The sequence below is a fragment of the Schistocerca nitens genome, chromosome 5, assembly GCF_023898315.1.
Source record: "Schistocerca nitens isolate TAMUIC-IGC-003100 chromosome 5, iqSchNite1.1, whole genome shotgun sequence".
Taxonomy (NCBI): Eukaryota; Metazoa; Arthropoda; class Insecta; order Orthoptera; family Acrididae; genus Schistocerca; species Schistocerca nitens.
This window is the reverse complement of record NC_064618.1, coordinates 393,092,166-393,112,732: the sequence shown is the minus strand read 5'-3', so window position 1 is coordinate 393,112,732 and position 20,567 is coordinate 393,092,166. Positions and strand designations below refer to the sequence as shown.

The 20,567-nt window shown below is 42.7% G+C and overlaps 1 protein-coding gene across 4 annotated transcripts in view; it reads left to right on the top strand.

Annotated features, from left to right (window-relative positions):
• The window catches only part of LOC126260109 (segmentation protein cap'n'collar), a 426,742-nt gene that overhangs the window by 186,309 nt on the left and 219,866 nt on the right, over positions 1–20,567 (top strand). For all 4 annotated transcript variants that reach the window (XM_049957344.1, XM_049957345.1, XM_049957343.1 and 1 more), the window contains exon 2: positions 12,709–12,867. In XM_049957344.1, the coding sequence (XP_049813301.1) occupies positions 12,709–12,867 (159 nt within the window). The remainder of the gene's footprint in view (positions 1–12,708; positions 12,868–20,567) is intronic.

Here is a 20,567-nt window from a genome sequence, read left to right as displayed (position 1 = left end):
TAGTTCACTGAAGAAAGCAATAGCAAACTGATCACGAAGCTATGTCTGTATAAACCTACTAAATGCAATAGCAAACTGATCACGAAGCTATGTCTGTATACGCCTACTAAATGATTAACTTGGTTGCACAATCACCTAGTTCCAGTTTCAGGTTGCATGCTGCTGCATATCTAGCGGCTTTCAGGGACACCAAAAATTTCATTCTCTGTATTTTGTATAACGAGGCGTTTTCTGGAACAATAGCTTAATTGAAATCCAAATCAGTCAGTAATTCTTACATGTTACACTGTCACGTCATATATTCTGAAACCAAAATATTTCGTTTATATTTGACGGAAATGTAGTCCGTGCCCGGGAGTTTGAATTGAATAAAAAAGCTATCCAAAACATTTGATATTCTGTATCTTAATTTCATTGCATTTCACTTGCGTCTTTGTTGCAGAGAAAGCCTCAATTGCTGACCGAAATTAAAAATATATAATCGACTCATTTAGGTTCAAATGGCTCCAAGCACCATGGGAGTTAACATCTGAGGTCATCAGTCCCCTAGAACTTAGAACTACTTAAACCTAACTAACCTAAGGATTTCACACACATCCATGCCCGAGGCAGGATTCGGACCTGCGACCGTAGCAGTCGCGCGGTTCCGGACTGAAGCGCCTAGAACCGTTCGGTCACCACGGCCGGTGACTCATTGAGGGGTGTAATCTTTTGTCAATGGTTTAACCTGTAAGACAAGTATCACAGTTAGAAAATGTATGAATGTATTGAGGCATGCTAACTCACGTCGCGCAATTTCCCCAGACTGCATTCCTTCAGTATTTAAGAATGAGAGCATTTATGGATTTCCAACAAACTTTATACATAATTTCTAACCTTTATGAAACTGTTTCTGGGTGATACCCTCCCCCCCGCCCCCACACAATGATGAAAGGAAAGAAGTTCACCAGTTACTACATTTCTGGCGTTCAAGCAGTAAAACTTCATCGTCAGGCGTGGCGTTCTAATTTATTACTTCTATATTATTAACTCTATTAGCAACACGTCTTACAGACGGTATACGCATATAGCACTGAATGTACCTGCAAAATTATACCAATATACGACTCACAGTTCGGGACAGAGCCAACGAGATATATGGGTCCTGTGGCATACATCACTTTACATGACATTGCAGGCCTTACGAATTGTAGCGATCGTCTCCAGCGGGAAACAAGCTGCTATTTGAGGTCACTTTAACAATTTGTAGCTGCGTGCTTAGACTCGCGCTTTCGATAACATACGACAAAAAAATGGTTCAAATGGCTCTGAGCACTATGGGACTCAACTGCTGTGGTCATTAGTCCCCTAGAACTTAGAACTACTTAAACCTAGCTAACCTAAGAACATCACACACATCCATGCCCGAGGAAGGATTCGAACCTGCGACCGTAGCAGTCGCACGGTTCCGGACTGCGCGCCTAGAACCGCGAGACCACCGCGGCCGGCAACATAAACGACAATGCCAAGGACTTTCTCAGGTGCCTCTTCACTGACATGCTGATTTCCCGTCTGCCCACGCACGTAGCCGATCGTTCGCGATGCATGTCGGCAGAGGAAACTAGTGTGATGTCACAAGTTTGTTGCGGGGCCCGTATTTCCCGTGGGCCCTCGTTCAGTAGATGCGACTTCATAAACATTGAGATGCATGAAAAAAAGTACTCTTTCCTTAAAACGGCGGACAAATTACCCAGACAACAAACACATTAACTTATTTGTAAAGTAATCAGAAGTTTGAAGAGGTTTTACACATGGGAGTTTGATTTTTTTAAAAGAAAAGGTAGTTCACTAATTGGCTTATAAACCACTGCGGTGGTCACCTATGATGATGGACTGTATTATGAAATAAATTATTCATCGTTCGGTATACTTTGTTTGTACTTACATAGCAGTTTTGAAACAGCCTGCAATGATCTGCGTTATTTAGGGAAATATCGCTACCCCTATAGTAACTAGGGAAAACCTGATACAATAAACACGGAAGTTATTTCAGAGGAATAGCTTCGCGGCACCTTTTATCAGACGAACTGCGTCGGATAAGAAAGCCACTGGCAGGTCTAATTCTGGGAAATGTGGGTAAGTGGCTGTGCATAGTGCTAATGCCACCCTTATACTGCAGCACACATCCGGCTTCTATAAATCTGTGTCGGGAACATCCAATTGGTAAATAAAGCATTTTCTGCAACACATCCATATGAAAGTGACCAGAACTTCATTCCAACTGCAGCCGTCCGAAGTGAGGTATCAATACTATGTGTTAAAGGTTTCTTGTAGATGATATGTTCCAAGGTAACCATCAATGACAGGGTGAAGCATTTTCAGCGAACATGCCTGTTTGTAACTTACTCAGTAGACAACCGCACATCTTCTTTTCACGGTTGAGTCGCAGTACAACATTGGAAGTGATAGCGTGGAAGGAAATAATTCAGTTGAGCCAACATCTGCGTGTAATGTAGTATACCTGAAGGTGCACACAAACACCTTCATGTTTTCCCACCTGCGTCTTTGCGGTCTACGGATGTTAATGAACGGCTTTGTCCCCTTGCGATAGGTGCACATACCATTCTGAAAGACGATAAAATTGCGCCAAACATACCATATATTCAGCAACTTATGTCGAAAATAATACACCTGATGCTTAAGCAATGGAAGCTGCAGGAAGGAATAAAAGCAATGTAGGAAAAGACAGATTGCTACTTACCGTAAAGAAGACACGTTAAGTTGCAGATAGACGCAAGAAAAAGACACATGAAGTTTTCGGCCACAGCCGTGATCAGTAAGAAACACACACACACCGTTCATACACACAAGCAAGCAAGCAGTTGGCGGTCATATGTGCATGAGGTGTGCTTACTTGTGTGTATGAATGGTGTATGATCAAGGCTGTGGCCGAAAGCTTTATTTATGTAAGAGTCTTTTAACTCTGTCTGTGTGCAACTTAACGTGTCTTCTTTACGATAAGTAGCAATAGATTTATTCCTGCACTGTCGACATCTGACGATTAAAATTTTACGTAAATATAAACAGAACAGAAGTAACTTGCTAAAAGATCATACTAACACATCTTCGTAACTGGCAACAAATATAATTTTTAATAAATATTGAGGGAGAAAAGGGTGAAGCATGGTACAATAAGCCTTCATTAGTGTGTTCGGAAATGAAATTACTACGTAAATTTACGGTTATTCGCCGGCCGAAGTGGCCGCGCGGTTCTGGCGCTGCAGTCTGGAACCGCGAGACCGCTACGGTCGCAGGTTCGAATCCTGCCTCGGGCATGGATGTGTGTGATGTCCTTAGGTTAGTTAGGTTTAACTAGTTCTAAGTTCTAGGGGACTAATGACCTCAGCAGTTGAGTCCCATAGTGCTCAGAGCCATTTGAACCATTTTTTTTTACGGTTATTCGATGTATCCTATAAGGCAGAGGTTAGACAGTATTTTAAAAAGCGGCCCGCCAGAGACTGTGTCGCCAAATGTATTCTTCTTTTGGTTTCCTAAAACCAAACAAGGGGGCGATAGGAATATTGGGCATTGGACGGTAGAAAAGATAGAACCCGAGCGCAAGGCTGAGCAGTCCTGCGCGCTGTCATCTGTGCTATGAGAACAACTGGCATTAATTTATCTGCCGGGCTTCTTGGACATACGCGCTACAGCCAGGTTAACATCAAAGCTAATTAACTCCGGAACGTATCGAATTTTTTCTGACTATAGTTTCTCAGCACAACCTACCCTGCAGCACCTGTAAAAGCTCTTCAGACTGTTTCTGATCAGCCTGTATATGACACTACCGCGTTGCAGACATTCCGTCGGATGGCATAGAAGGTCTCCACGAGGAAAAAAGAGGAAGGAAGATTAGGTTTTAATGTCTAGCCAACTACGTGGTCGTTAGGGATCACATACTTGGATTAAGCCAGGACGGGGAACGTAATCGACCGATTAAATATCCCAGCATTAACATTAAGTATTTACGGAAAGATCGTAAAACCTAAATCAGAAAGACCGGTCAAGGATTTGAACTGTCGTCCAGCCAAATGTGGGTCGAACTTGCAGTACACCGCATTACCTCACTCCATCCCGTGGGAATAGACAATTACACGTGTGGTGGTTACAGTCTGTTAAAGTGTCCATGATTATTATATAAATTGTAAATTTCCTGATGCGAGGTTAATGATGATAGTTTCATCTGATTAAAGCAACTATGACTGTGTCTCAGGCAGGATCCCCCTTTTTGTTCGATACTGAGGCGCTATTCCAGTGCAATGGGAGAGCCTCTGCAATGCTGTTCCAGTTTAAGGGGAATACCAAGTGGGCTGAGGCGTGAATGAGAATTAGAATTGAGAAGGAAGACGTGTTACGGTAGTCCGTGCAGTTGCACAAGGCCACAGTGCCAGGGTGGCGCAGTGTTTAGCGCCTCTCCCTAGTGAGCACGAGACCCGGCTTCGAATCCCGGCCTTGGTACAGTTTCATTCATCGCTTCAGACTGCATGTATACAGAAAGTTAGATATTGTCGTAGTGGTTGTTCCGCAGGTGAAGGTGGGTATTCCGGAAGCATTCCTGCTAAACTGCGAGTACTATTCAGCAGCAGTTTTTTGATTCAATAGAGAAACGATAAATTGTTGGATTTTTCGTTTATCTTACACTTCTGAAGGTTCTATAATTTTTTTTATTGTGGTTACCTTTCCTGTAATCGTGGAAACCACCTCATATGCCCCTGTTGTCGAAGTTTCGTGTGTACTCGTCTGTGTCAGTATTTGCAGTAGAGAGCCGTCGCCCCTAGCATAGGAGAAAGTATGAGGGCGCTCTCGGCACCCCTTTCTAGTGTGTGGGCCTAGAATGTGCAGGCCGGCAGCCAGCAGCGGCTGTAAAAAGTCTCCGGCGTGGGCGTACGCCGCTGGGCGCCTTTCACAGGCGACCAGTGGCCAGACGGAGCCACGGCTCCGCAGCGCCGCCGGCGGTGCCAGCTAGTATTAAGGCCGCTTTTTGTCCACGGCCGGCGCGCGACAATTCCTCCGGCTCCGGGAACGGAGGCACCCATGCACTACTGGCGTTGTAGCGGTTCCTCCTCCAGAGTTCTCTAGAACCATCTTGGGCGCTAAGGTATCTTCCTTGCAATCCCTATCATCTAAGATGTCACGTGAGTCAATATTTATCAAGTGAGCACTACTTATATGCGTACGACATTGGAGTTCCTCTGTTGTTGCAGTGGTCGGACTTCCGTGCGTGTCCGAATGAACAAGCACTGCTGCGATTACAGCCGTTATAAAGTAAGGTATTTTGGGATAACTCGACACCCTACGAGGGAAATTGAAATTGAAGGACAACTGCTCAAAAAATTGTACAACACACTTCTTCAGATATTTGTTAGACTTCAAGTTATTCATTTTGATAGTACGAAAAATTTAATTAGCACAGGTCGTGTAATTGTTTAATTTGTAGAGTATAACGCAAAATGTCCACTTCTTTAAAGTTCGGGAGATCTTGCTTGAGACATGATTTTAGGTGACAGACAAAAAGGGGAAACAAAAATAAATAACAATAATACTTAAGAAAACGAACTTTTGCCAAAGAGATGAGAAACTGTAGTCACCTAGTTAAATTAAAAAATCTGTACAAATCATACAAAGTGATTATGAACAATTTTCGCATGTCAAACTGAGTTCGTCGCCTTTTTCAAAACACATCTCGTGGAACCATCTGTTGCACTGGCCAGCACACTTCATCCATATTTGACTAGCAGTATCATCATAGTGAAAACCACCACATTCACCACCGTAGTTATCTTTATCCTTGATATTCGCAACCGAGCATACTACATCCTTCCCTGAACGTCGCTTTGATTGCTGTGTGGCCGCTTTCTCCCGAAGTTATCTTCGGTAATTTTCTGATGTGAGAACGACAGATTCTTGTTTTCTAGACACCTTCCCTCCAGAAAACTTACTTTGAACAATTGGCGCTGGTGATATTTCATCAAATGAGGACTGAGTAGGTGGTGGCCGGACCGAGTCATTATCCACAGCGATGTCATCGCCTACTCTAACTTGTGGGATATCATGTGGCGTAGTGACCAATTCATATTCAAAGACATCTTCAGTCAATACATCTGGTTTATATGGGTAGATCACACTTTTCACTCGTTAGATTGCCTGTTGTTTGAATCTCCCTTTGTGATGCCCTTTCCTGGGTGATGGAGCACGAAGCTTCGGCACGCCTCGTTATAGGAGTGTTTCAGGCTTTTGAAAGATGATACATCATGATAGATTCGGACATGTGAATAGATTATCCATTTGGCAACCCTTTTGAATATCAGGGGTTTTGTCTAAAACGTCCTTCATGATTACAGAAGGTGGAATCAAAGTCCCCGCCCACTGCTGCAAACCATTACGGTCACAGTAGAACCACTTTCTCCTGTAATAGCATGAAAAAAATGCTTCTTTCCTCTCAGAGAAATGACCTTCCCGTTTTGCAAATGAGTTCAAATGCAGTATCGTTCGCACTGAAAATTCTTCCCAGATCTTCCCATAATCCAAGCGTATTTTACATTGCTCTGAGATTTGTAAAAAAAAAAAAATCCCCATTTCTTCTTTATTGAGTTCCCTTGAGCGAGCATAAGCTAGTCACCTAGATTTCTCATACGGAAATTTGGATTTCTTTCTAAGAAGGAATAAACCCTATCGTATCCTGCCGTTTGTTTCGAACAGTTTGATATACGACTAATGCTATTCCTCTCTGCATATTTGAAAGCAAGTTCTCTAACATCAATCACTGTTAATCCAAATCCTTTGGCATCCAGCAGTAACAAATGCGTTACGTGTTCATCTTCTACAGCAGCAGTTAGGGTGGCTCCTTTCCCATTCTGTCGATTAGACACGTTGCCATTCAGAACTCTTAAACGCAACGTGTTTCTCGGTATCGAGAATAGTTTGGTGGCAGTTTGCAAGGGGCATTTTGCTGTCTGTCACTTCTTGAATAGCGGCGGCCATACCCTCCGACGTACATTGACATAAATTTTTCTTTGTTTTTATACTTGCAAGGCTTATAAATACTTTGTAAATAAATAAATAATTTTACACGTTCCTTCAAAGCAGGAAATCCGAAATTTTGGGAGAAGTCGGCTTGTCGGAATCATCCCATGCGAGAGTATCGAAATCTGCCCGAACTGTACGACTGAAGAAGACACGGCACTGTAGTCAGCCAATAAGTTACAGAACTTTTCCCTTCCACGACAACAAAGCTAACAGCATGCTTTCAACTACACAACAGTTAGAAATCATTCATTATCACACATATCTACAAAGTACCCTGCTATTTTCATTGCTAATCTGGACTCACCGGATTATTTTCTGCAGTTTCTTATCGTTGTTTAAACTCGCGATGGAAATCAATACAATACACACACACTAAACAAGATGTCCCACTGTTCAGAAATGTACTTCTAGTCTGCTTCGCTAGAATGCGCTACCTTGTAGATCAGCGTTGTGTTAGAAGTGTCGAGGTCTCCCCGACATTAAAAATTTGTGTCGACTCGGGACTCGAAATACGATTTTTCGCTTTACACGAGAAGTCGCCTAAACCGCTGTGGCTGTCCATACACTACTCACGGCCACACCCAAACTCCCATATGTCGTACTTCCTGCGTCACAACCTGTAATCGTAGGCGCATTATGTTATTTCCGTACAGGGAAGCACATTTCAATTGAAAGTCGGTGCTTGGTACCGGAGGATAAATACGAAACTACTGTGCCTGTGTTGTTAAGAAGAGCGATGCAATGTTCTTTCGGACATGCGTACTGAATCGAATTGGGGAAAAAAGGAATTTATGGCATAACTTGACTAAAAGAGGGGATCAGCTGATAGGATACGACCTGAGGCATCAACGAATCATCAGTCTGATAATGGAAGGAAATATTGGAGGGAGGGTTTAAAAATTGTAGAGGGAGATCAAGGTTTGAATACGGTAAGCAGGTTCAAATAGACTTAAGTTGCGGTATTATGCAGAGATGAAGAGACTTGCATAGGATAGACTAACATGGAGAACTGCATCAAACTATTCTTCGGACTGAAGACCACAACAATAACAATCCTTTGCGAGTATGCTACAGTTCTTGAGGATTCGTCTAATAAATCTATTTGGCATGTGTGTTTATACGAATATTTTTTCGCGATCGTTCCCTCGTAAATCACTCCGTACGCTTGCTGCAATATGTTTGTCGGATGTGTTTTAGTGTGTGTTTGACAGTTCCAAAATCGAACAGGACAGTTCTTTCCTGCTGGTTATGCACAGTAAATTACATTTGTTTATGTTGAGTTTCAACTGCCAATCCCTGTACCAAGTCTGGATACCCTGCAGGTTTTCCTGCATTTCGCTACAATTTTCTATCCTTGTGACTTCCCTAACACGGCGAATGAGAACTCCACCGAAAAAAAGTTCGGAGTTCGTTTAGGATATTTTCTGAATATTTCCGTACAAACTATTGGTGGTCTCGGATGGCTCGTTACAGACTAACTGCGTTGTGGTTGATTACTTGTCGCCATTTACCTTTGTGTTTGTATTGCACTGAAAATATTTGCATAACAGCAGAAATGTCCACTTTACTCTTATCCCTCAAGCCTGCATTCAGTATTACGCGGCTCTGTTTCGCGTTTGTTTCTCCGGCAGCGTTGATTTTACGCTAACACTGATGCACAACAGTGTGAATGGGGTTACTAACGAAGACTCGGCCGATATGCACCTCGTGTATAGGTTCAAAGAATGCAATGGAAGAACAGTACAACGACGCAATGCTGAGGTGTTCCCGCGACGATGGGAAACACGTCACAGTACTTCTGCACCTGCCTGACAGTTATTGTTTTACTTCGTGTTTTGTGTAGTACATTGTGATTTTCACTACACGTTATAGGCTTTTTCACTGTTGTAAAGGTATTTTCACGGTAACGAAGGTAATTAGAGTTAAAAAAACGATTAAACTATTATTACGTTAGTACTCTGTCAGGCCTCTGAAGACCATGGGTCCCTGATACCAAAATATTCCTGAATAAAGGCCGAAGTTTTGTCAGTGGAGTTCAGGTCTCACCATTATAAAACAGCATCTTACGTGCTACTCGTAGAACGAATTCTACCCCATACAAAAACACAAACGGTTACAAACGATTCTTTTACGCCTGATGTTTATCCGATATGTAGTCGAATGACAATGAGTGCGTCGAGACGTATTTTACGAATGAACTATTAAGTTCAAAACTGCTTGGCGCCAGGTGCAAAGTTTTCGTATGGCTGGTCACGGTGCAAGTAGGATCCCGTGTTTCCGGGAGAACTGAGGGACAATTTTTTCCGGGTCCCCTCCCCTCCATGGTGCTGAAGTCCGCTGTCAGCAAGATGGCGGCCTGGTAGAGGCGACCTCGTTCACGCCTCTGCTCGCTGGCCACACGTGGAGCCCACGCCAGCAATCTCCGCGCCGCGCCGCGCCACCACAACACAAGTATATAGCGCCGCAGGTTCGTCTGTTGCGCTATCGCCCGACGTGGCGACCGCTGTTTCTCATTCATATAGAACTGCGTTAAAACAACTAGCGTCGCAAACGTTACCCCTAGTTCTGTCTTGACACTTACCACCCGGTTACCCGTCTTAAGTTTTACACACGCCACACGCACACTACTTCCGTATTTTAGCAAAACATGTCTTCCCTTTCACACGACGCTGTCATGGTTCAATAGTAATTTGAAATACCTCTTTTGTAGGAGGCACTTGCTACATCGTTGAAACGCTTTCAGAAACAGTAACTGACTACAGTTTCCGTATATCTGCAAAGTAATTCCAGGTCCCGCCCCTATTACACGCTTTGAGGACTTACAATGAAGATGGAATTCTTGTCGTATTTAATGCGAACTGCTGTCCAGAAAACGCCGAACAAATGCATAACTGACCTATACCTATAGCAGGTGCTAATAGCTATTGTCGTGCAATAACGAGTGGTCAGTAAGTGAAGCAAAGACAGGGTGTAAGAAGTTCGCGTGAAAACCACAATCAAGGGCGTCCATAGCTATGGGCAAAGGGGGAAAAGGCAGTTTCAGTCCAGGGGAAAAGAAATAAAATAAAATAAAAAAGTAAAAATAGGATCTTCGCTTAACTGCCCACCTTACACAGGCGTACCAATTCAGTATCACTTTGAAGAAAGCCGCAGCGTGCTATGGATACTGAGCAGTAGCATGTGTGTCCAGAACCATTTCATGTGGATTCTCAAAACGGTTTCGCCATTTTCGTCTGTCCTCCTTGCAGTTCTGAATTCTAAAAGCTTCCTTAAACCCTTTACCTTCAGTTCGAGTCGGTTTTTCTCGTGTTATCAGCTAACGCGAAAAACTACTAAAAACGTGAATAGGAAACGTATCACATTTATCTGAACATTACCTTCCTGACAGCAAAATAACATTTTCGAACCTCGTGCAGAATCTCTCAGTTTAAGTACATTGTATGTCATAGGTATATATTATAAAGTGGTAGCATCCGTATATTTGGCAATTAATAAACACAGTTTTTCAATAGTTTTGAACTTTATTTTGTAATAACTTGTGCTTAATACGTTTCCTCCAAACCCCCCACTCTCAAAAAACTAATGCAAGGTCCTCGTTCCCTGTAGCTCTGATCCTCCGTGCACTCTTGCGTACATTTCTTGTATCCTTTAATGCTGGACAGTATTGTCTCATTCATCATACGGGATGTCCTAGACGGTTCCGGCCAAAATTATTCATATCTACGTCTATACTTTCCAAACCGCCTTAGGCTTTGTGACAAATTGTAGAGGATTCTAAACTGGTTGCTAACAGAGATGTGAGACTAAGAGTGATTAGGTCTGTAATGACATAAGCAATGACCTCCAGTCTCAGTGCATGGATTAAAACAGCGAATAAAATTTTGACATTCGTCTCAGATATCCCTGTCGTCTGCTGCAGAGGTAGATTGATAGTTAGAATTATACCAACTATTGTCTCTACAGTTTCTATCAGTGTTTCGTACAATGAACTCACGTAACCCTATATTAAAAAATCCTCCTGCGCCCCAGACGATTACCTGTCGTTCGTCGTAGTAGCGCTACCAACATCTGTGCACAGATGTAAGCTGTTTACAAAAACGTCCCTCAGGTCCATGGCTTATTTAATACGTCACCAGCCCGAAATATTTTTCTCCGACGATTGCTTATCTCAAAATACTCGGTTTAGGATCTCGGAACCGCGCTGCTGCTACGGTGGCAGGTTCGAATCCTGCCTCGGGCATGGATGTGTGTGATGTCCTTAGGTTATTTAGGTTTAAGTAGTTCTAAGTTCTAGGGGACTGATGACCTCAGATGCTAAGTCCCATAGTGCTCAGAGCCATTTGAACAATTTTTTTAAGGATCTCCCATCGTCTGTGTAGTTGACGCCGAGACTTTGGGATATCCTGCATACTCAAGTTACGTACGCAGGACATTGTGCCATCTTAATGTAACATTATACGTACTAGTATACACTCATACACTAAGTTTTTATAGTCATAATATAAATGAAACCAGTCTCTTTGTATTGTTGTCGTAGCTGACTGCTGTTTATATCACCAAAGCAAATGTTTTCGTCAAGAAGTGAAGTACAACAGATCAAAAATAAATTGTGCAATACAAAACCTATCGGTTCAGGATCGGTAACTACTCCTCGCTAAAATCCATCAAAGTATGCATTAGGAATTTACAAGCTTCCTATAGAAATAAGGTGTTCTTGAAGGAAGCTAGCTAACTTATCCATGATATCGATTATTCTGTTAGAAAAACATTGTATAAACACACGCTCTACACCCATTGATACATCTATTTGCAATTGACAATTAAATGAACAGTTTGTTAGTTGCTGTGTCTTATTGGCATTTAATTGTTGTTGCTGCGTTTTACTGTCATTTAATCGTGTTTATGATAGTTGGAGATATGGAATATTCTGCCCAGAAGTCGACGTTGGCTTCAGTACACCTCTTTCGACAAGTAAAGGATACTTTTTCATTCTGCTTAAGAGCAATTTATTGCATTTGAGAGTGAATCTTACGTTTGTTTCACTGTAAATGTAGTGAAGATTACTGCTAATACAACATTCTACAAACCATAGAATTGTAGGGAGTGAAAATCAGATTCCACGGATGACTGTGTGGTAATATGAACATGTTTGTGTAAAGCAAGCAACCGAGCGTTACACTGAAAGTTCCATGGGTTTTCATAGTTGAGGAAATCTCCGGTTGTTTGTAACTTAAATACATTTAATACTTTGAGTTGTTCAAACATATATGAATAAACTCTGATTTGTGTCGAATTTAGAAATAAACTACATTGGTGACGTGGTGTTTCGGATGATGCTAGGAATTTATTGATACTTTCTTTTCGATAGTCTTTCGTTACCTCCTCGACAGTAGACCCTAGTGTAGCCAAATATTTTGTTGTTTATATAAAGACATCAGTTTACTAGAAATGCCCCTTCAGCCAGAGGTACACTAAGCACTAGTTTTTGTATTTGAAATGGTAGCTTTGAAGATTCAGTGCATACTGAACGAACGGTAAGGTGGACTGAGACGTTCTAAATGGAGCTGTGTCTTTGTGATCTTTTATTGCAGCGCTTATGTGTCATCAGCTGGCAGTGCCTTACGGAGACTATTGATGGTGTTACAGGACATGGACCTGATAGAGGTGCTGTGGAAGCAGGACGTGGACCTGGGGTTCTCCCTGGAGGAGCTGCAGCCCGCAGACAAGCCCGGCAAGAGCCCTGCAGACGATGACGTCGCCACCCTGAAGGCCATCGCCGCTAGCGACCCCAAACCGCGCTCTAAGGTCAGTACCACCCACATCTCGTCTCTCTCTGTGCTCTGCTCTCTTCTGTTGTGCACGAGGCACCTCACAAGAGAGCATTTAAAAATTTAGGTCAAAATTTGTTAGTTCCTCATTACGTAGATCAGGGACAGCCGAAAATTCGGCACGCGAACACTGCCCTTGCACTGATCTGGCGGCACACTTCCACCATCACCACACCACACTGAGTGTGAGGAGGGGAAGGGGGTGGGGGGTGAAGACACTGCATTGTGATGGCAATGCACTCGCACTTCATACAACTTGGTTCAATATTTCTTATTTCTCAACACAAATTTTCAGTATTTTTTAATTATTTTTGGTGCACGGAAGACATAATTTTTATCCCGTACAAATTGTCGGCGTACGGACAGATGCAGGCTATTACGCGTATTTTCACACTCAGGTTGCTACGTAATCGTGATTTGTTTAGTTTCATAATCGATACAAGCCTTTCACACACATGCTAAATTAATAAATAGATTGATAGTCAAGGAATGAACGTAGGAGAGCAGATGCAGGAATCCTGCATCTCCGCTCACGGCGAGGTCCTAGTGGAGTTTCACACACATATGTGGATCGAAAAATTTTATCACGTTTGCAACCTCATTATGGAGATGTGGAAACTCTTCCCAAGAAAAACAACGTAGACCTGATGGCCAGTTTTAACGTAACAGAATTTGTGTTTTAAACGGGAATTTCCCTGGAGATCAGTCAGTTCCATCTGGTCATGCACACGAGCACTTTCAGCTGAAATAGTAAACAATCTCGAAAACAGCTCGAAAACGGATGTAAAACTGGCAGTGTCCTGAAAAGGTTTAGAAAACTGTGTTTGTAATTTTTTCGAGGCCACAATGAATTCTTCAAAACATGCGTTTTGTTGTTTTAGGCTTGTGAACTAGGGAAATGGACGATGTTTTTTGTCAGAATTTGTCCCTTCCACAGTACGATTTTCTTTTTCAATGCATCCCCAGCAAATCAGAAATAAGTTGTTTCTCACTTTGCAACGTCTTACTGTGGGCAGTGTGGAGTGAAGTCCAGTTAAAGTGAAAGGTGTGCAATCCCTCCCGGATGTTCTGATTTCCTTTCGTGCTCTCCTTTTTCCTTCACAAATTCAACAATAGCGGGCTTCAAATACAAAAATCGGTCCACGTATGCCCGTTGACGTAACCAACGTACTTTTCAGTAATAACTGTACGAGTTTATAAGGTTTCCATAGTCTCTTTAGTCAATCCATCGAAAACTGTTGCAACGTAAGAAAATTTAGTACTGTATTCTTACCACGAATTTCATCTTGCTCCATGCCTGCAAGTTTAGCACAAAGTGCTTCTTAATGTACGGAGCAATGAATGCAGTCTGTCGATAGTTGTAATTTTTTACTCTTTCAGTGTCAACTAAATCTTTAAATTCTTTCTGCATGGTAATGTAACATCACTTCGTAGCAGATTTACAGTACCCACCCCACTTATGCGGCTGCATGATATATATTGAGAATTCTTATCGTTGTCTCCTGTCATTCCAATTCATTTTTAAAGGTTTGTGACGCTAGATAGCTAGACTGACTCTTTTTGTGTAGACAGCCACTGTACCTCTGAACTCCCTTTGTATTTGTACCGTGAAGAAATATCGAAGGGTAAACAGCACTGACGCCACTGCTGGAGTGAAGAATGTGCCGGCCGAAAAATAACGCTCCGCAGTGCTACGTGAAATGTACTTCCGAGAAGCATCCAAGAAAGCCGAGACAAGTTAAGCCTCGGCCCGCACACGTGCAGCACATTGTGCTCGCGTGCAGTATGGCTCGCCGTGTACGTTCTGTACGGTAGCGATCTAAACCTAGGCTACGTATTCGGCATGTATTTGCTGGAAGTGGCTGTACTCATATTATTACCGTTCCCACATTACCAAATACCATTGTATACATAAATGTAACTATAAAAGTAAACAGTTGAACACTATACATTGAAAGTTAACAATTACAGTAAACGTGGTTTTATTCACTACACATGCTACTAGTTGGTAATAAAAATGAGTTTTTGAAATAGAAGCAATCCACAAAAAACGCTTTCAGTTTGCTTCCTCAATCAGCGTTTGCTATCTGTATGACATTTTCTCTTATCGGACAAATGAACAAAAATTTAAGTAGCTGGAAAATGCATTGCTTTAGAGTAGTGCTACAGCATTTGGCGCCGTCATCAAGAAGGTGCGACGGCACACGTAGAAAAGATTTAGCGACGCGCTGCTAGGATCGTAACAGGTCGAAAGTAAAACACAGATTCTCGGGGCACCTAAATGGGAATCATTGGAAAAAAGGCAACATTGTTCTCCCAAAACCCTGTTGGGTAAATTTACAGAACCGCTATCTTGTGGAATACTGCGACAATTATGCTTACATAATCGTATATCTCAGATATGGATCACGAGACTTAATATAAGGTAGGTTAGGGGGCGTAAGGAGACGCTGAGACAGTCATTTTCCCTCGCTCAAAGCGATAAAATAGAACTTGGAAGTAAAAGTAGATGCTAGTTAAGCCTTCAAGTTGAGTTGTTGTGTATGACCACGAACGGAACCATTGCAATGTCGTCAATACGTTCCAAGTGTCAGTCGTGGTCAGAACTGTGACCCCTGTATCTCTCTGTGCTTTACGTCGGAGCTAAGTGAATTCGAACGTGGGCAAATTATAGGTGCTCGTACGGTGGTTGCTTCCGGAACGAAGAGAGAAGAAATGTTTAGTGTTTCAAGAGGTACTGTATCGAAGATTTATAGTACACTACAGGCCATTAAAATCGCTACACCACGAAGATGACGTGCTACAGACGCGAAATTTAACCGACAGGAAGTAGATGCTGTGATATGCAAATGATTAGCTTTTCAGAGCATTCAAACAACGTTGGCGCCGGTGGCGACACCTACAACGTACTGGCATGAGGAAAGTTTCCAACCGGCCGGCCGTTGTGGCCGAGCGGTTCTAGGCGCGTCAGTCTGGAACCGCGCGACCGCTACGGCCGCAGGTTCGAATCCTGCCTCGGGCATGGATGTGTGTGATGTACTTAGGTTAGTTAGGTTTAAGTAGTTCTAAGTTCTAGGGGACTGATGACCTCAGCAGTTGAGTTCCATAGTGCTCAGAGCCATTTGAACCATCTGAAAGTTTCCAACCGATTTCTCTTACACAAACAGCAGTTGACCGGCGTTGCCTGGCGAAACGTTGTTGTGATGCCTCGTGTAAGGAGGAGAAATGCGTACCAACACGTTTCCGACTTTGATAAAGGTCGGATTGTAGCCTATCGCGATTGCGGTTTATCGTATCGCGACATTGCTGCTCGCGTTGGTCGAGATCCAATGACTGTTAGCAGAATACAGAATCGGTGGGTTCAGGAGGGTACGGAACGCCGTGCTGGATCCCAACGGCCTCGTATCACTAGCAGTCGAGATGACAGGCATCTTATCCGCATGGCTGTAACGGATTGTGCAGCCACGTCTCGATCCATGAGTCAAGAAATGGGGACGTTTGCAAGACGACAACCATCTGCACGAACAGTTCGACGACGTTTGCAGCAGCAGGGACTATCAACTCGGAGACCATGGCTGCGGCTACCCTTGACGTTGCATCACAGACAGGAGCGCCTACGATGGTGTACTCAAGACGAACCTGGGTGCACGAATGGCAAAACGTTATTTTTTCGGATGAATCCAGGTTCTGTTTACAGCATCATTATGGTCGCATCCGTGTTTGGCGACATCGCGGTGAACGCACATTGGAAGCGTGTATTCGTCATCGCCATACTGGCGTATCACCAGGCCTGATGGTATGGGGTGCCATTGGTTACACGTCTCGGTCACCTCGTGTTCGCATTGACGCCACTTTGAATAGTGGATGTTACATTTCAGATGTGTTACGACCCGTGGCTCTACCCTTCATTCGATCCCCGCGAAACCTTACATTTCAACAGGATAATTCACGACTGCATGTTGCAGGTCCTGTACGGGCCTTTCTGGATACAGAAAATGTTCGACTGCTGCGCTGGCCAGCACATTCTCCAGATCTCTCACCAATTGAAAACGTCTGGTCAGTGGTGGCCGAGCAACTGGCTCGTCACAATACGCCAGTCTCTACTCTTGATGAACTGTGGTATCGTGTTGAAGCTGCACGGGCAGCTGTTCCTGTACGCGCCACCCAAGCTCTGTTTGACTCAATGCCCAGGCGTATCAAGACCGTTATTACGGCCAGAGATGGTTGTTCTGGGTACTGATTTCTCATGATCTATGCACCCAAATTGCGTGAAAATGTAATCACATGTCAGTTCCAGTATGTTATATTTGTCCAATGAATATCCGTTTATCATCTGCATTTGTTCTTGGTGTAGCAATTGTAATGGCCAGTAGTGTACATCCAGGGAAAGCATCATCATCATCATCAACTAAGTGACAACACGAGCGAAATTATATGTCGAGTGATCGTGACGAAAGGTCATTCAAGATGATTGGACAGCAAATAAAGAGGACGACAGCTGCAAAAGTCACTGCAACGCTGCATGTCGCATCGCGAACCTAGTCAAATGGTTCAAATGGCTCTGAGCACTATGAGACTTAACTTTTGAGGTCATCAGTCCCCTAGAACTTAGAACTTCTTAAACCTAACTAACCTAAGGACATCACACACATCCATGCCCGAGGCAGGATTCGAACCTGCGACCGTAGCGGTCGCGCGGTTCCGGACTGTAGCGCCTAGAACCGCTCGGCCACTCCGGCCGGCCGAACCTTGTCAGCACCAAAACAACACGAGGAGTGCTCCATAAGCAGAGAATTGGAGTCCGAGCTGGAATTCCAAAACCACACATCATTGATACAAATGCCTAACGGGAAAACATGGTGCCGAAACTAAAACCTGTTTCGCACTTGTTTCCAACTTCTAGCCATACGTTTGGAGAGCGAAATATGACAGGGATATTCATTATTCGGGCAGCCACGTCGTGGTGTTCCATAGGCCCCATGGTTGCTCTGCAAGGTCGCCTTACTACCAAGGATTATGTGACCGTTTTGGCTGATCGGGTCCATCCCATAGTACAATGTGTGTCCCCCAATGGTGATGCTACGTTCCAAGGTCTCTGCTTACGCAGCTCACATGGTCTAGGACTGGTTTTGTGAGCATGAGGATGAATTGTCGCATCTCCCCTAGACACCGATATCACCATATCCCAGTATTATTCAGCCTTTGTGGCCTACTTTGGAGAAAAGAGTGCGCGATCGCTATCCGTCTCTATAATCGCTACCTCAGCTTGTCACTCTTCTGCAAAGAGAATGACATAAGATTCCCTTGAGAATCATACGGACCCGTATTTATCCATTCGAGACGATTGGAAGCTGTTTTGAATGCCAACGCTTTTCCTACACCGTATGAGGCACTGTAATGTGCTGTGGTTTTTTGGTGTTTCCATATTTTTGTCCTCCCCTTGTAGGTATCCCATGTTGTCGTTTTACAGAGTGGTCTGTAACCTGCGACACACACACACACACACACACACACACACACACACACACACAGAAATATTACATCTGTAATAGCGTACCACATGAGACGTAATGTCAGGGTATAGCAAACCCATCTTCTAGGGGCGGCTGATATCGCCCCTTTCGACCTCAGTGTTGCATACTATCACTTACTTTTGCGTTTCCATTTAATTTGACGGCTTTTTAGTGATTGAGATTGGCCTAAGAGCGACCTTTCCTGTTGCACATGAGAGTAACTGCTACGGTCGCAGGTTCGAATCCTGCCTCGGGCATGGATATGTGTGATGTCCTTAGGTTAGTTAGGTTTAAGTAGTTCTAAGTTCTAGGGGCTGATGACCTAAGATGTTAAGTCCCATAGTGCTCAGAGCCATTTGAAACACATGAGAGGAGGTCGATTAGCCTCCTATTACGTCTTGCACTGCAGTCTTGATCACATTTTACTGGTACGCAGTTCGATATATCTTTAGAGATTCTACTCATTCCAATTATTCTTTGTGGTTGTTTCGCAGTTCGACATATCTTTGGACATTAATTCATTGTAATTATTCTATGTGGTTGTTTGTATTTCAAAAACGAGTGTTAAGGTGCTGTTGAATTAGTATGTTGTAAAAGGTACCTTCCACCTTACAGGATGAACATTGCACGATTACACGTAGTATTCGTTTTTATACAGTAAAGATTCAGTCTTGTAGCTGGGTGTTCTCGGAATGTTACGCTGTAAGACATTAAGAAGTGGGAATACACAAAATATGCCAGCGCATCGATATAGTCCAGTCGTATTCAGCTGATATAAAAATTTGAATGTAAGAATATTGTCGATGTTGTTTTTGCGCTGTGCAAAAACCAGTTTTGTGTATGCCCACCAATGGTTTGTCGTTGCAGTAGCATCGCAGTCAGGCTTCTATTATTCGTTGTAAAATTGTTAGTGTTATTTATTAAATTCTATGTTTTGAATCTGCACATTTTTGTGTTTGATTTAGGAAGTAGTACGCTATTGCATGGTAAAGTTTTCAGGATCTGTAAATATCCCAAACATAGCAAATATAGCTACAAAATATAATTTTCAAACAAATATGCTATCTATAAAGGCTGTTTAGTAAAAAAAAAACTGTTTCGTCTCAACCGTGTAGTGCAGATCTCCTCGCCATATTACTCTCTTGTTTCTAAAGTTCAAACCTTGACTGGCTGGAAAAGTTTTGCAGACGACGATAACATTTAAGAAGCTACCATAAAGTGTTTGGTAGAATACGGAAACATTTTCACATCGATGGAATAAAAATACATGGACATCGATGAAGTTCATAGAGAAAAGCGTAACTACATGTATGTAATTTGTTGATTAAGGTTTCCGTCAGAGTTGCAAATAAATTTTTGATTAGTGACTAGGTTCGGACATTTTCATTCTTCTCAAACCATTACGTGCATTGGAAAGTATGTTATTAACAAAACATTTTCTGTGCACAGATAACGTCAGTGCAGTGAATATTTTGTGCAGACCTGCATTTATAATACATTTATTGCACTGCTGTTATCTGGGCCCACGAAGTGTTTGAAAATGTTGTAATTTCGTGTTTTGTTGATAACATTGTACGTATTAATGTAGATAATGGCTTGAGAACGAACCTAAATGTTCGAAACTAGTTACTAATGAAATGGTATTTGCGACGCTGAAGGATATCTTAATTAATAAATTACAGATATATTGAGTTGCTGATCCTGATACCAGCACAGTGTTGGAATTACGTAACTAAAAATGTATTAAAATACATCAAGATAACACAGAAATATAAGATATCAAAGATACATCTATAATTTGTATCTTTACTTTCCAAATAACTCTCGTAAGTAAGGATAAGTCGATAGGATTTACTAGTTTAAATTCAAAACGATTACACTCGTTTAAAATCCTTTGTTGGTATTGTTCAGCTGGTTTGACTTTTTCATGGGATACTGTATTAAAAAATGTAAGAGGTACATGCTGGTAGTCCACCACGCTTGTACCTTTGTCTTGCAAAATGGGAAGTTAAACGAGAAACACTACACTCATTCAGAATTCGGAAACGACTGTACAGTTTGAGTGATCATACAAATGGGTACATGGTTTTTCTCTGCTTACTTGATGGTGACATTCACGGGTGATGATGATCCGTTTACAGAAACAGGCGCGAAACCCGCAGTT